Genomic DNA, 17472 nt, shown 5'->3' with positions numbered 1-17472 from the left:
GCCTTTGTGTTTTTAAATGAACCAGTGCCCAGGTCCTTGCAAGCTTCCCCGTTTAGTATTGTTCATTTGGCTGTCACTTTTACTCAAGGTGACTTGTACAATGAGGTCACACCACAATCATTTATGAACATTTTTTACAATTATAGAATTGGTAGTTGAAGAGGCCAGCTAGAGGCCTGGACTGGACTGACACCCCTGTGCTTTGAGATCCCACTCCCTAGCGGCTACACCCCAATGCCTCTTGTGTGCCGTATACTTATGGCTTGAACTCCAGTACCCCCCTATCTTTTAATTGAATGTAATTTTAGGACCTCTCCAGCTCCCATGCAATACCACCATAGTAGAGAAGAATCAGCAAGAAAAAAATTCATAACAGGAAAAAATATAGCATCTTTATTTAATAAAGTGTATAAAGTACATATAACAAAAGTATTAAAAATATAAGTGTGTCTTCTAAGTTAGCAAAAGTTGTACTTATTAGTAAATGTCTAGTTTTACAGAATGAAGTGATTTTAATAAACTAACCTCTGATCTGCCAGCTTTTGGTCAGGGGCATTTCCTGGGTTAGGCTCAATACACCGGGAGTCTACATTAGCATTGGATTAACCTTTCTGACCACTGAACAACATTTGTGCATTGGGCTTCATGACATGGAACACGATTTTGTGACACATGCCAAAAGCAATTCCAGGGACAATGGACTTCTGGAAAATGAGATGTCCCATTTGTACAGAGTCTGGCCTGTACACTCTATCAAACTGTGTCTGAATGTTTCTGCTTCACCTAGAAAAGTTCCTTGTGGAAACTCCTGTCTTGTTACACCTTACTGGAGGTGCCTGCATTAGGAGGCCTTCATGAAGCCCAAAGAGTGGTTCCTAAGTGGAGAAGCATGGATGCTCCCAGTTTTTGCTGTGATATGCAGTCTACTTGTTAGCTGGAGCAGATTTCTTGCTGTGTCCACTCAGATAACCCTGAAATTTAGAAGCTATGACACTGACCAACATAAATTTACTGTGTAAATTATTAGGAAGTGCTGTACAGCTGCTTTTCCAGGCAATTATAAAATCAGCCAATCATGTGGCAGCAGTACAATGCATAAAATCATGCAGATACAAGTCAGCAGCTTCAGTTACACCAGAATGGGAAAAATATGTGAGCTCAGTGATTTTGACCATGGCATGACTGTTGGTGCCACACAGGCTGGTTTGACTATTTCTATGACTGTTCACCTCCTGGGGATTTCATACACAACAGTCTCTACAGAGTTTACTCAGACTGGTGTTAACCAATGAGTGGCAGCTCAGCAACCAGAAACACCTTGTTGATGAAAAAAGTAAAAGTAGGACAGCCAGACTGGTTTGAGCGGACAGAAAGGCTACAGTAACTAAGGTAACCACTCTGTACAACTGTAGTGAGCAGAAAAGCATCTGAGAATGCACCACACGGCGAACATTGAAGCAGATGGGCTACAAGAGCTAAAGACCACGTTGGGTTCCACTCCTGTCAGCCAAGAACAGAAAGCTGCTGCTCCAGTGGGCACAGACTCATCAAAACTGAACAGCTGAAGACTAGAAAAAACTTAGCCAGGTCTGAAGAATCTCGATTTCTGCTGAGGCATACAGATAGTTGGGTCAGATATTGGTGCCAACAGCATAAATCCATGAAACCAACCTACCTTATGGCAACAGTCCAGTCTGGTGGAGCTGGTGTAATGGTGAAGGGAATGTTTTCTTGGCACACTTTGGGCCAGTTAATACCAATCATTAATTACTTTATTGCCAAAGCCTATTTGAGTATTATTGTTAACCTCATGCATCCCCTCATGGCTACAGTTCACCTACCTTCTAATGGCTACTTTCAGCATTAAAATGCACCATGTCACAAAACAAAAGTCATCTCACACTGGTTTCATGAACATAACAACACGTTCAATGTACTTCAGTGGGATTCCAAGTCACCAGATCTACACCATTGGGGTGGGGTAGAATGAGAGATTGGCAGCATGAATGTGCAGCTGACAAATCTGCAGAAGTTGGATGATACATTCATGTCAACATGGAGCAGAATCTCAAAGAAATGTTTCCAACATCTTGCGGAATCCATGCCATGAAGAACTGAGACTGCTCTGACAGCAAAAGGAAGATTTTCCTTAATGAGTGTATACTCTCTTACTTGCTTCCTAATGTATTGCTATTTTTCATACATTGATTTTTGTAATGCCCAGGCTCAGATGAAAGTGATCAGTTCTGTGAAAAGTCTGATATTAGTAGCTGATTAAGAGAATGACTATTAATTGAAAAAAAAGAAAAAAAAATTAAAACACAGCCCATTAGGATCGAGGCAGAAGATCCATGATCTAGTTGGCATTTCTTTAAAGCCTTCTCATCTCAGGTACTCTTTGTAGAAATGCTAATCTTCTCAAAATTCACAATTCCATGTATGGCTACTAAAAAAGGAAGGCAGGCTCTTAAGACAGCAGAGATCAAGGATTTTGGGGTTGTTTGTTTAATCTATAATGTAACAGTCTAACACTGGCTGTTACAATAATTTCAGGACAGTCATATGTGACTTTCCTCTTAGTTATCTTGGTGTCTCATCAGGCAAGCCCTATGGGGAATATGGATCATCTTATAACCTGTACCAGTTTTACTAGGAGATTAGAGTAAGGTCCAAATCCTACTTATTCCAGACAAGGCCTCTATTACAAGAGCTGAGAGAGCCCTAGATGGTATCCCTACTCCAAAGGCTAGCTAGTTTGGGTTTATGGAATAGATGAACAGGACCCTACTGCTGACACCACAGCGAGTACAGCTTTTCAATGGACTGCTGCATAGGATATAATTTTGACACTCAGAAAAAATGGAGTAGGTCTGACTATGATTTTTCTTTCCATCTGTTACAGCTTCTCCATGGTTAGCTCTGTTTTCTGCTAAATATTCGAGCTTAACAGGTAAGTTACATATTTTTCAAGTTAAAAGTTATTTCTTCACAATCATGGTATATAATAATTTGCCACATAAAATTGTGTTCTGAAGTGAACCACTTTTTATAAATTTTGAAAATTTATTTGTACAGTGTATAATGGGACCAATGGATACACAGTCCAGGTGAATGAAAAAGCCTTAAAACTTACCAAATACAGTATGTCCACTTTGAAGCAGCAAAGTTTTCAATTTAAGAAAATATGCCTTCCACATTTATGAGGCATCTTTGTAATAATGAAAGGAAACAAGAAAAAGTATTTTCTTATCACAATTCTTGGAACTATTTTTCTTGAGGTAAAAATGCATTTCCTGTTCACTTGTCTGCTCACAGCCCACCGTAGGTCAAGTTATAACAACCCAAGAAGACCTCAGCGCTAAGGTCTGTATTCTGCTTATAATCCCACTCTAGTCCCTGCAATTCTGTTTTTTCAAATTATGTTCTGTCATGGCTTGTAATAATAGACAGCTATACACTCACAATTATATGACTGTTTTACCTAAATGGTGCTTATTTTTCACCCAATACATTCTGTGCTGTTATTTTACATCACCTACAGAGTGAGATTAATGCCAAGTGGTAGTGTAGATAAAGAGTACATAAGAGATTCATTGTACTTTCTATAAATAAAAATCAATCCGTAAATACATAGGGAGTACATCTAAAACTCAAGCAGACCCTGGTGTTGTGAGGCAGGAATGACAGCTCTGCATTACCTGTGAATCCAGAATAAAAGGCGCTCCAAAAGCAGAGGCAAGGACTGGGAGGCAAAGGTGTAAACCACAGACACGGCACTAGCTGAGCCTATAAACTATCACCTTCTTTGCCTGTCATACCTTACCTTGAATGACAGATTACTAGTACAGTATGCATGTTTGGTAGAAAAATGCAGACTGAGATTGTGCCAGTGATGTGTAGCCGACGATGAGCAGCTAGGGGAAATGGTGGCATACGGGTGCATATGGGTTGTCTCTAACCCTGGGTGAGCAGAGTGAGGCAGGGGCTTGTGTCGCTACATGGTGGAAGCAGACACTGAAATAATGAAACATAAATGATTTCCATATAGTAAAAATATAAGCAACTGTAAAGTATGATTTTTTTCAGTTATTATTACCTAGTTGTCTACAAAACACAGACAGCAATTCAAATCTGAGCATTAGCATTTAATAATGTCAATAGCAGCGCTTTGTGTTGACTTTCTGAGGTGATTTCAAACCCCTGGCACTGAACGGTGCAGTGGAAGAAGAACTTCAGAGTAAAATGACTGAATGTCAAAACAATGTTTTATTTTGTGTGTTTTTCCTTCTTAAAACAATACTGCTATGCTGTTTCGCAATATATATGCAGTCTCAAGAGTAGCGTAGATCAGCAAAATTCACATAAGCATTTTTCACAGTGAATATCCAGTGCCTGCTAGTGACCTTTTTCCCTGCACATTTTCCCAGAAATTAATTTTTTCCAAGTGCTACACAATGCTTTGTGAGGCCAGACTGATATCACAGAACTGTGACAACCATGCGCAGAACTTACTGTAAGATTATTACAGACATGGCCATCACTGGCTTGCAAGCACACAAGGGAAAACAAAAACAGTACTGAGTGATATTTTGTCCCATATCCAACCACATTTGTTTCACCAAGGGGAAAACTTCCCTCTTCAATTTGCGGTTGTTTCAACTCTAAACCCATGTCTTCAATTGCAGTATGTGGGTCTTCAGTGAACTTAAAAAGGTAAAATTGGGTCCCGAAGCCATAAAGGCTGAGAAACACTACTGAATTTACATCCTGCATGCATTAAAAAAAATAGAAAAATAAAAATAGATAAAAATAACTTGCAGCATTTTCATTTGAAGGATACATTTGTGACCATAATGAGAATATTACGAGCACTGATCCCTGCTGGCAGCGTAGCACCACATGGCTAATTTTGCATGCTGGCTACATCCTAAAACAAGCCTTACAGGTGAGCTCCTGCTTCTCTCATCACCAAACACATGACACTACAATAGATTTTATTACTGTTTGCAAGTAGTTTCTTTCTTCTTAATTAAAGTATTTGCCCAGATAAACTGGAAATAAAACTGACATTCCAGCTCCACCCAGAACTATGTCAAACAATGGAATGAGCAAGACCAACACCAACGCTTTGTGGCATTTTATTAGTACATTTTATTTACTTATTGCTAATTTGTGCCTGTGGTTGGTTGTTGCATTTAGTTTGTGATATTCATTCCATCTGCGTCTTTTACTGTTTGAGACACAGGGATACAGTGATTAGTACTGCTGCCTTACAGCTCATATCACATATCTGGCCACCATAGTTGGCTCACCATAGTTTGCAGACTTTTCTGTAGCCCACAGGGACACTTAAAAGACCATTGCACCATTATAATCCACTAAAACTAGTTCAGTCCCTCCTTCCCCATTGACTTCAACACATTTTGCAGAGTTTGGTGAAGTTCACAAACATTTCTTTGATTTCACTCAACGCGCAGCGAATAGAAATCCATGGGGTTTGCTCATCATTAGTCAAGACACTGACCAATGTTATACAATATTTTTTGCTTGAAAAAATGCACACATTTGGTAAGGTGTAAGGCTTTTTCGTTCCCTTATGGACCTGTGTATCCATTAACATCACTGTAAGCTGCAAGAACAAACACATTTTTAAAATGTATAAGAAAACGCTTCACTTTACAGCACAATTTTATGTGGCAAATAAATATATACCAAAATTGTGAAGAAATAATTTTGACTTGAAAAATACTTAACTTATCCTTTAAAGTAAATATTACATTAATATCATGACTGCATCGTTTCAGAAATGAATGCTTTCACATTGCTAAGCAAAAAAAATGCAAATTACTTTTTTCAGACTTAAGGAAAATTGTCCACCGAGGTACACCTAGGTAAATAAGTCAGACTCACGGTATTTTGTTAGAAACACTGTTCTTCCCAAAACATGATTCATGAATGGGAAATGATAAGGAATGGCGGTGTCCCCCTTGCAGTGGAGCTCAAGGACGGAGATTTGTGGGGTAATGGTCTAACTCGAGAAGCTGCAATAACTCATAGCTAAAGCAATCTTCTAGCTCAAAACCTTGGGTCATCTTTAAGAAGGGAACACCAACAATCATCTTGGTACGGATAGCCATATTTTCTATCCCCGACCCCTGTCCTGATGAATGATGCCCAGCCGATAGTCACAAACTCATGTAGAGCCCCATGTTCTCCACTTCAGTTTGACAGCTGGGCTGAATGTGGGCATTCACTGTGCTTCTAAACCTTTTGCTCCATGAATCACGAGGTTTGGCCTGCTGTATGGTCCACAGAATCACAGATCTCTTCAACAATCTGGTTAAATTCTTCTGGTGCATCTGCATAAACATGGTGCGAAGCATTTTTTATAGTCTGTTATAATAAAAAAAGAAAAAAATTATCAACAGCAGAGGCAAACTGTCAGCTTGTGTGAGCAGAAATGAATTCAAAATGTTTCATACATTGTCTTCCACAGAAAGATCTTCAAAAGACAATTTACAAAGCAAATATGAGAACAGGCTAGCTAGTAGTTGCAGAAGATAATATAACATCTGTCCATCTATTTTTTAGATCCAGCTGTTTGTTGCACAGGCTTATGCCTATTGTGGCAGTGCTGGGTGCCAGGCAGGAATATCCCCACTGCAGAACACGATTATACAAGGCCAAATATCTTAACTTGCATGCAGGGTTGGGCTCTATCAGAATATAAGTACCAGTGTTACGTATTCAGAATACAAAAATGAGTATTCAGGATTCAGCTTGCAGTATGTTTCTAAAGATGTATTCAAGAATACAGTTAATGTATGAAATTTAATACTGAATACTTTTAAACTACAACTATAAACAATCATGTACAGTTGGCCTTCCATATCTGTGGATTCAATTAAACGTGGATCGAAAATTAACAAAAAAAAAAAATTCTAGAAAGTTTCAAAAGCAAAATTTGAATTTGCCAAGTTTTAAGCCCTACAATGAATCCACGCAAATGAAGTGATGAGCATAGCCTACTGAAGGCTCCCGGCACTCATTGTTTGATCATATTTGTTCGTCTCGTTTCTTATTCGTTTGCCATTTGTGTCGTGTAACTAGTTAATCTAAAAGTTTAAGCATTAAGCGATGGAGTTCTAAATGTTTTCTATTATGGAGCATAGCGCTTAATCGCTCTCACTCTCTTCGTGCTAGAAGTAGTTGTGCTGTTAATGCATAACAATTTGTGACTCACTGCTGATTCTGGTGGTTTCTGTTTGCTTTTTAGGTGAGCTATAGTCTTTTATTAATCTTGTTCTCTATACCCAGTTTTCAAAAAGTGTTTGCTGTTGCTTTATATTTGTTTATGTCTTAACAAGTAGAAGTTAAGTAATTATCTGATGTTTTAAGCGGCAGCCCAATGGATGTGAAGTAAATGTAAAATGGTTTGCGACAAGCTGCCTATTCTGGCTATTTCTGCTTGCATCATCTCATATATGAATCACAAGCGATATCATAGTATCAACACATTAGAACATGGTCATGGATGCAAACTGTGCTGTAGCAGCCAGCATATTACACTGGAGATAGAAGGGGCTGGCTGGATGACTGTCAGGGAAATATTACACAGGTACTCTGAGCTCTGCATTTCATGAACCCTTGCAGCATTCGCGTCACACTTTACAAGCCAAGAAGGTTGGGCAGTGAATCACAGAGAGAGACATGGCACGCAACTCAGAAAAATGATTCTGCAATTTCAGAAACAGCCCAAGAATAACCGTGGCAATCGTTTCAAGAAATGTTACTTTTCAAGGAGCTTCTTCTGAAGCGATTCTTCTGAAATTAAGGCTGTGGAATAAGTGTAGCTATCATTGGTCTTAACTCTCATTCTGTGTGTGTTTTGGTCTTTCCATCTCAATGTTTGTTACAGTATTATTCTTGATGTTGTTGTGAAGTGGCAGCAATTATATGTGGCTTAGTGCAATATCCTACCAAATTTTGTTTCTTTAGTCTTCGTCATCTTCTTCTACTACTTTAAATATTATTATTACTACTATTATTATTATTATCTTGGCGGTGAGGCCTTAGCGATAGTATCAGAAATCTACAAATAATCATCATGAGTGCCAATTTGTGGATTAGGGTTTTGTAATACTGTGACATTATTCATTCTCAAATGTGCCCTCCTACACCTTGCTGGGAATGTATGAACGAATACTTCAAAAGAACTTCTCAGGAGGTGAAGATGTAACTTTATGGTCATGAATAAAGTATGTATGTATGTATCTGTCTATCTACCTATCTAATACTCACTCCATTTGGATGAGAACCCTGATGGAGGAACATTTATTCTAGAAAGAGCAGAAGAGAAAGAGAAAAGAGAGCTGCAAATAAATCGCACCAGCTCACTCACCACGCTGTTGACATGACTTCCCGGTCGTAGGTCCCTCACACGGTCACCTGTGCTGCCATCGACCCAAGACTGGGCCCCATAAATCAGAGTGATTGGAACCTCACGTGCTATCAAGTGAATTCGGGCCAGCATGGGGCGCTTGGCCCAGCCCAAGGACTCTGACATGGCTCTAAACGCAGTTTCACCACTGTGAAACAAAAAAAAACAAAATAACTCAAAAGTGACCTTTTTTAGCATCAAATGGGGAAAAAAACATGCAGGCCAAAAAGCATAAACATGGATCTAAATGTGAATCCTTAGCAGAGGCAGTGATGCTGTTACTTGTCAAAAATGGCTCCTAAAAGTGGAGTGCCTTATAGTTCCACTGTCAGAAATAGTGTTTAGTAAACATATAACACAAACTAAAGCACTGATCCAGCATCCTAGAAGGCTTACCTGGGGGTCTGTGCATTGCAGTGGTAGATGTATTCCGTCATGGTATCATCATCAAACAGATCCTCAAACTTTCGCTTGAAATCCGGTCGAAACCGCTGCACCAGACCAGGGCCTGAGTTAACACAAAGAGATGGTGACTCAGTTTTTTTCTTGCGATACATCCCTGATAAATTCGATCACCTTGGCCACCTTACTTACAACAGCCAAAGTGTTTATACTCAGGCAATGTCGGGTACTTTGGCTAGTAACAGTGCTCAAATACTGGACACCATAAACACAAATACACTTACCCCAGGGGCCTGCAACTCGTAGCACTGCTAGAGGATTGAAATAAGACAAAACAGTAGCCACTGCCTTGACCCAGCGCGGTGGCCCATTCCGTTTGACAGAATTCCCATTGTCTTGACTTTCTTGGGACTGTGAACGTTCTGGGAATCCCCAAGGGTCAACCAGGATTAAGTGGCGTACCCTGAGACAAAAAAAAAGTAGTTTGTAAATGAGCATCAGACAATGTGATTTATGGAGTTTAAATAAAAAAAATTGTGCCATTTCAAATATGGTTCAATGCCTGAAATGAGGCAGGGCACTTGGATAGTCTGTATTTAATGAAGATATGACATACTAATCCTTACTTAACCTTGACATTTTACTATCTCGAGTTTCAGCTATTGGTATCTTTGGTGCTGCTCTTTCTTGGTTCACATCATACCTCAGTGATCGCTAGTATTACGTCTTCATTAGGGAACACAAATCTGCCACTCCTTCATTCACACACGGTATCCCTCAAGGGTCAGTTCTTGGTCCAGTTCTCTTTAACATCTACATGCTCCCATTAGGTGAGATTATTTGTCGGTATGGTCTAAGCTTCCACTGCTATGCCGATGACACACAAATTTATATAAGTGTTGATGGAACTGCAACATCTTCACCTGTTGCACTGACTGACCGCATTCGGGAAATCAATCATTGGATGACAGATAATTTTTTACAACTCAATCCTGCTAAAACAGAAATCTTATTAGTTGGTACCAAATCTGTCCTCGCTACCCTTCGTGGGCAAAAAATTGACGTTGATAGGATCCTGGTTGAACCCTCAGCATCAGTATGTAATTTGGGTGTCATCTTTGATCAGCTTCTTACTTTTCAACCACACATTAGCTCAATAGTACAGACAGCTTTTTTTCATCTTTATAACATTGCTCATCTGCATTATTTCTTCTGTGTGAAGGATACAGAAACACTCATTCATGTTTTCATCACTACCTGTCTGGACTATTGCAAGGCATTGTTTTATGGCCTACCGACTAAATATATCAATAGATTACAATTTGTGCAGAATTCTTCTGCTCGTCTACTTACACACACTAAAAAATCTGCTCACAACATTCCTGTCCTCTATGATTTGCATTGATTACCAGTCTTTTCAAGAATCAAATATAAAATTATTTTTCTCACCTTTAAAGGCCTTCATGGTTTAGCCCCTCATTATCTGTCTGAGCTGCTGCTTCCCTACACTCGTGCTCGTGCATTAAGATCAACAGACGCTAACCTACTCACTGTAACTAAATACAGGTTAGTAACTATGGGTGGCAGAGCTTTCAGTGTGATGGCCACTAAAATTTGGAATGCTCTTCCTTTCAGCCTTCACAAGGAAAAATCTATTATTCATTTCAAACTCCTGTTAAAACACATCTCTTCAATAAGTATTATTTTCTTGTATGTAATTTATATTGTCTTGTTAATGTGTTGATTGAATTATAAAGCGTCCTTGAGTGTATGAAAAGCGCTACATAAATAAAACTTATTATTATTATTATTACTAATTAATTTCAGGGTCCCAGCAGCATGGGTCAAAAGGCACAAACCAGCCCAGGATGCAGCACCAGTCTACCGCAACGTATGCAGACATGTTTCTGTTAAATTGTACATGCAGAAATTAGAAATGGTGTTCAGCATGAAAACTGAAAGGATCTCAATATTCTGCCACACCTGTATGTCTAATTTATAACTCACATTTACATCCAAAGCATCTTACACCTCCCACATGCATTGTGCAAATGCATCCACAGTCACTGTGACACATAACCCTGGGCTAATTAAATGTAAACTGAGCCATCTGCATTGTAATCAGTCCTACACTTCACGTGTGACAACAAGAGAAGACCATTAAGCACATGAATACATTACATTACAATAAAACATTAAGCTTACTAATACATTTTTCATGGTGCTGGAGTGTGGCAACACACTGCATGTTGGTTGGATATGCAAGCAAAAATTTCACTGTGTTCTGTACACAACAGTACTATTACTAGCTAATATCTCACCCAGATAACGTCCAAAAGTGGTCAAGGTTTTCACTTTCACTACATGACTCCAGGGTTTGCTTCAGGTTCCTATGACCTTCAGTGTGAAAAAGCTCTAAACTAAACTAGAGAGGTTTAATTCAATTAGCTTGTCATTGAACTTAATTCTCAAATGTCCATAGGTCTTCCCTGCACAGGTTCTTGTGCTGCTATGTCTTTTTTGTAATATGGTGACCAGAAGTGTACCCAGTACCTCAAATATGGTCTCAGTAGTCTATTATATAGACGACTCTGCATAACTTGCCTTGATTTATACTCGGTTGTTTTTACATCAATAGGCGTGTTCCCATAGCATGAACTTCGTTTTCTAGAAACAATTAGTTCCTGTACGACGTACGCCATGGGCCACTGGTGGTCCCTAGCCACTTTTGTGTGTTGCATTCCCACCACACAACAGGAACCATAACCTTTATGCAAAATATAATGTGGTGCTAAGTGAGGCACATTTGGGACTTCACAGGGGACACCCAGACCTTATTGCTTCAAACCGTTTATGACTTCATGGAGGAGATTATTGCTTTGATGCAGTCCATGGTGCAGCGCACATGACAGAAGGCTATGAAGAGTGATGTTCGGCATGATCTGGAAGTTGGGAGTTCATGGGGGACCCCGACAACTTATTTCTTAGAACAAATCACAACTTCATTGGGGAGATCATTGCTTCCATGTGGTGCATGGTGCAGCATACTAGAGAGGCAGCAGTGAATACTGAGGTGGTACAAAGTGCAGCACTAGTTCGAACTGCTGACAGATCTGTCTGATTGCACCAGCGCTTGAGCAACCATCTAGAGCAGATCCTAGTTGGAAAAAATACTACACACCCTGGAGCAGGAGCTAATAAAAGTACAAGGAACTACCCACCAGGAACTACAGATGGCTCAAGTTCCTGTGATGAGAATGCTGCAAAAGCTGCTGAGTTTCTAAAAAATCCCTGGTTCCTGAAACAAGTTCATGCGGTCGGAAACCACCTAATATAAACCCCTAGATAATTTTCAGAAGTTGCTTCTTGTAGGTCAGCATTACTGTAAATTGAGTGTTCACCCAGTATTGAAGATGATCACCATCCTATTGAATTGTTATCCTTCATCCTTGGTGTCGTCTGTGAATTTACTAATTCAATGTCTATGCCTTTAACATAATGTAGAAAGCGTGCGGGGGCAGCTGATAAAAGCATTCCTGCCTTAAAGTGTGTCATACTGTGGGACTACATCTAGAGTGACAATACTGTTGTGAGCTCATTGATGGTAATAACAATTGACTGGAAAATACAGCAAAATATATAGAGAGATTTGTGACTATCATATATTGTAGTCTGCCTAGTGGGGGCTGGGTGGTCTCGTGGCCTCGGAACCCCTGCAGATTTTGTTTTTTTTCTCCAGCCGTCTGGAGTTTTTCTTTTGTTTTTTTTGTCCTCCCGGGCCATCGGACCTTACTTTATTCTTTGTTAATTAGTGTTGCCTAATTTTATTTTTATATTTTTTCTTTTTTCTTTCTTCATCTTGTAAAGCACTTTGAGCTACATCACTTGTATGAAAACATGCTATATAAATAAATGTTGTTGTTGTTGTTGTTATTTAATCTATTCTGTATTTAGCTCATGGAAGTCACTAGGTGTCCAGTCCTTTACATCTGCTGTACAACAAAGAGTTTGCTTCCTGAACACTTCTAGGTGTATCTTACGGATTTTAGCCTGCTGATGACCAAAATCACCTTTACATTTTTCCAATCGCATACCATTATATTGCAATTTCCTAATTTTGTGATGTCTTCGTATATTTTAGGTCTGCTTAATATGCTGCCCACAAAGTAAGCCATTTTGTTTAGTCCAGACGCAGCTTTGGGGTGTGATCATGTCCAATAGCAATGGTTATGGTCTTTTTATTGATTAGTCACTGTTAAGTTTAAAGGCTGTCTTGTTATACAATGGCAATGTCCACCTTTTAATACCCATTAGCTATGTGGTACAAATGAAAGAAAACCATGAAACCATGGAGCTGCTGTTGAAACATATACAGTACAACAACTACAACATCTGTGGTGTTCTAACAGTAGTGCCACTGCTACTACGAATGTAGCAACAGACATCCAAAATACTGTTGTTTCATTTACAAATGAGACAGCCATGCTAAAGAGTCTCACCACATTACAAAAAGCTGGCCACTGCGTAAGCGCTCATTTCCAGTGAAGAAAAATGTGGCACATAAAACACTCATTGACAGAACAAAGATACTTTGCCTCCTCTTCTATACTAATAAAAGGCGAAGCCCTCACTGACTCACTCATCACTAATTCTCCAACTTCCTGTGTAGGTAGAAGGCTGAAATTTGGCAGGCTCATTCCTTACAGCTTACTTACAAAAGTTAAGCAGGTTTCATTTTGAAATTCTACGCGTAACGGTCATAACGGTCGACAACGTCCGCCATGTTAAACTTTCTTATTTATGGCCCCATCTTCACGAAATTTGGTAGGCGGCTTCCCTGCGCTAACCGAAACCGATGTACATACTTATTTCGGTGGTATGACACTATTGTCAGCCGCCATATTGAACTTTCCAAAGGTCTTTGTTACTTATGGGCCCATCTTCAAGAAATTTGGTACGCGGGTTCCCAACGCTAACTGAATCCTACTTACGTACATACAGTATATACGTCCATAGCCTACAGCTCGGTCACTATGTGAGGCGGCGTTGGGTTCCCCCATCCCCACGCCTCCCACGTACTTGGCTGCCTGCCTATATAAGGCTGTTCGTCGCTCCGGTCTCTTCATTCCTTTCCTTGCTTCGCCATGGTATTCACGTCTCCCTGCTGATAACTGCAGCCTTTTTATTTAATCCACGGCTTCTCCGCTGTTTTATTGTTCGTTTATTATGATTATAGTTATTGTGTAGGTATTTTAGACTTTTATTGTTCGTTTATTATGATTATAGTTATTGTGTAGGTATTTTAGACTTAGTTTACATTGTTCCATTTCGAAATTCTACGTGTAATGGTCATAACGGTTGACAACGTCCGCCATGTTAAACTTTCTTATTTATGGCCCCATGTTCACAAAATTTGGTAGACGGCTTCCCTGCGCTAACCGAAACCGATGTACGTACTTATTTCAGTGGTATGACGTCACTGTCGGCCGCCATATTGAACTTTCCAACGGTCTTTGTTACTTATGGGCCCATTTTCAAGAGACTTGGTACGCGGGTCCCAAACGCTAACTGAATCCTACTTACGTACATATATACGTCCATAGCCTGCAGCTCGGTCGCCGTGTGAGGCGGCGTTGGGTCCCCCATCCCCACGCCTCCCACGTAGTTGGCTGCCTGCCTATATTAGGCTGTCCGTCTCTCCGGTCTCTTCATTCCCTTCCTTGCTTCGCCACGGTATTCACGTCTCCCTGCTGATAACTGCAGCCTTTTTATTTAATCCACGGCTTCTCCGCTGTTTTATTGTTCGTTTATTATGATTATAGTTATTGTGTAGGTATTTTAGACTTAGTTTACATTGTTCAGGTACCCATTTCCTTTATCGTTCCAACCATACCCCCACCTTTTCCATTCTCTGTGTTACATATTGCACGGCCATGTCAGGCTCACTCTTGATATTCAGAGGAACATTGTGTCTTATGTATTGAATCACTGGGACAGGTTCAAGGTGTGGACTGATGACAGTACAGGAGATAATTATACTACACAGGAGCACTATAAGAGATGAAATGCTTAAGCCCTTCACCTATGGTTCTGCATGTGAGTTGATGGCTGCCGCTGAATTGTTCGGTTGTCGCTTTCAAGTGTACTGAAATCGCCAAATATTTTACACCTTTGGACAACCGCCAATGCCTCTTAGACTTCTTAGATTCACAGGTGACGATTTGAGTAGTTGACACTTTGATGTTTATGAATGTTTAAACTCTCAAAAGCTGGATGCGAAGTTATCGATGAAACCGGTTGTATGCTTACAATGCTTGATGGATGCCAAATGTCACTTCAACACAACAAGTCCTGCAAATACTAACGTAATTGAAACAAACCATGAACTCCAACCGATTATGACAGCAGCAATCCAAGCTGTGAGAAAACAGTAAAAAGGAGGCGTGTCAGACGTCAGAGAGAGTTTTTATTCCTCGCATTCCCGTTATACCCTCTGATCTCCCATTTCAATTCAAATGCCTCCAATTTCCAGTAAGGCTCTGCTTCGCAATGACAATTAATAAGTCTCAGGGACAGACCCTACAAAAGGTTGGCATTGATTTGAGGCAAGATTGCTTTTCACATTGCCAACTATATGTTGCATGCTCAAGAGTAAGCTCAGTGCACAGCTTGGTCATATTACAACCGGAGGGCTGAACTGACAACGTGGTATACAAAGAGATCCTTAACAAATAATTATTGGTATATTTTCCCTCACTTTAAAAAGGTTTACTTTTCTTCTTAATAAAAATTTTAAAGCAGTACTTCGCCGCAGCGAAGCGCGGGTATTTTGCTAGTCATTTATAAAATTTGAATGATGAAAAATTTTCTACAAGTGATGAAACAAGTAAGCTGTAGAATTTCACCTGCAGTCTATGTGGTTTAGTGGTTAAGGCTTTGAACTTCAAACCCTAATGTCTTGGTGCCATCAGTGATGAACATGATGAAAGGTTTTAAAAGAGAATTGGTCCAATGATGCAAAAGCAGTATTGGGGACTCTGGAATCAATCAATGCTGCCCAACTCTTATTGAGCACTGAAACAAGAAGCATCAGAAGCCAATGGGAAATGAAAATCAGCAGCAAAATATTTTTAGCTCTGTTGAACTAATACCATGCATCCAGGGCCGGATTTATATGAAAAGAGGCCCTAGGCTATTCCACTTATGAGGCCCTTTCACCTTCCATTTTTAAGTTTGTAAATTACATGAGAGATAATAAAATTTTGCTAACAATTTGAATGTAGGCCCCTCTTCATCTTGAGGCACTAGGCTGAAGCCTAGTTAGCCTATAGGAAAATCCGGCCCTGCATGCATCAGCATCTTTAAGCAATTAAACACACTAAATTCAATAAAACTATACTTTTTCTTTCCTACGTGACACACTCTAAAATTATATATGTGTGTGTGTTAGGTTAAATGGTGACTCTAAATTGGCCAGGAATGAGTGAAAATTAGCATGTGCGTGATTATTCTTGTGCTGTGGCTGTATGGTGCCTCATCAAAGTTGGTTCTTAACTTACATGCCATGCTGTCAGGATAGGCATAGTTGCCTGTGCCCATAACGGGTTCAGTAAGTGGATTGGTGGATAAATTGAACTCCACATATTTTCCTCCAAGTTTCCCTTTCCTCATTTGCTTTACTGCACCACTTCATTTTTTCTTTATATAACACTGATTTTGATTATACTGTCAACTACTTAATTCTACATAAAACAGCCTGATCAGTAGTCTGACCCTGCCTGCTCTCACTACGCTGAATTCAAATTCACATATTACACTCAGTCACGCTGGCTCCCAACTGTGCAATTGGGCAGTCCATTACCTGTGAGGGTGTCGTATGGCATAGGAAGCAGCCAGATATCCTCCCAGACTGTGCCCCAGAAGGATCATACTGTCCAATCCAACAGCTTTTCTCCATTCCTCAATCGCATTTACTGACTGATCCTCTGCCTCACTGGGGTCTGTGCTGAAAGTCGGCCTCGAGCTCCTCCCAAATCCAAGTAGATCAAATGCATACACAGTACGCCGTCGACACAGGGCATCAAGGTTTTGCACCCAGAGGCCTATGCCACCTCCAAATCCATGCATAAGGACAAGGGGTGAGTGATTGGCAGTACTCCGTTCTGTGGCATCTAGATTTTTTCTTTTGTTACACACCATTAAAGTCCAGATTTTGTCCTGGGTTGGAAGAGATATGAAGCGAGTCACAAGCTCACTGCGGATGCCTGCAAGAGATCAGGAAAGAAAAAAAATAAAACTTAATGCCTGTAAGACCAAATGTAGTCCATCCCGCAACACCAAAACGCAACAAATCTGTCTAAGGGGTTCAACAACAAATCACAAAGAGTGACAGAAGTAGAATATGTGACTGTGCACTCATCATCCTGGACTATACAATTCCTCTTGTGGTAGACCAATTAGACCGACTGTAGTTTGCCTATCTGACAAAGACTGGAGTAGAGGATACAATTATCCATCTGCTCCACATGGCTTCTTCTCACCTGGAAAAAGCTGGAAGCACTGTGAGAATTATGTTTTTTGATTTCTCTAGTACAGCGTTTCTCAACCTTTAAGTACAGTTAGGTCCATAA

The 17472-nt window shown here is 40.0% G+C and overlaps 1 protein-coding gene across 3 annotated transcripts in view; it reads right to left on the bottom strand.

The window, feature by feature from the left end:
- Positions 1-374: 374 nt before the first annotated feature.
- The window catches only part of abhd4 (abhydrolase domain containing 4, N-acyl phospholipase B), a 72693-nt gene continuing 55595 nt past the window's right edge, over positions 375-17472 (bottom strand). For all 3 annotated transcript variants that reach the window (XM_028793659.2, XM_028793660.2, XM_051922331.1), the window contains exons 3-7: positions 16704-17106; positions 9127-9305; positions 8837-8948; positions 8402-8588; positions 375-6393 (exon numbers count right to left, since the gene is read on the bottom strand). In XM_028793659.2, the coding sequence (XP_028649492.2) occupies positions 6283-6393; positions 8402-8588; positions 8837-8948; positions 9127-9305; positions 16704-17106 (992 nt within the window). In that variant the 3' untranslated portion in view covers positions 375-6282. The remainder of the gene's footprint in view (positions 6394-8401; positions 8589-8836; positions 8949-9126; positions 9306-16703; positions 17107-17472) is intronic.

This window comes from Erpetoichthys calabaricus, chromosome 2 (assembly GCF_900747795.2).
Source record: "Erpetoichthys calabaricus chromosome 2, fErpCal1.3, whole genome shotgun sequence".
Taxonomy (NCBI): domain Eukaryota; kingdom Metazoa; phylum Chordata; class Cladistia; order Polypteriformes; family Polypteridae; genus Erpetoichthys; species Erpetoichthys calabaricus.
This window is presented reverse-complemented; position numbering and strand designations above follow the sequence as displayed.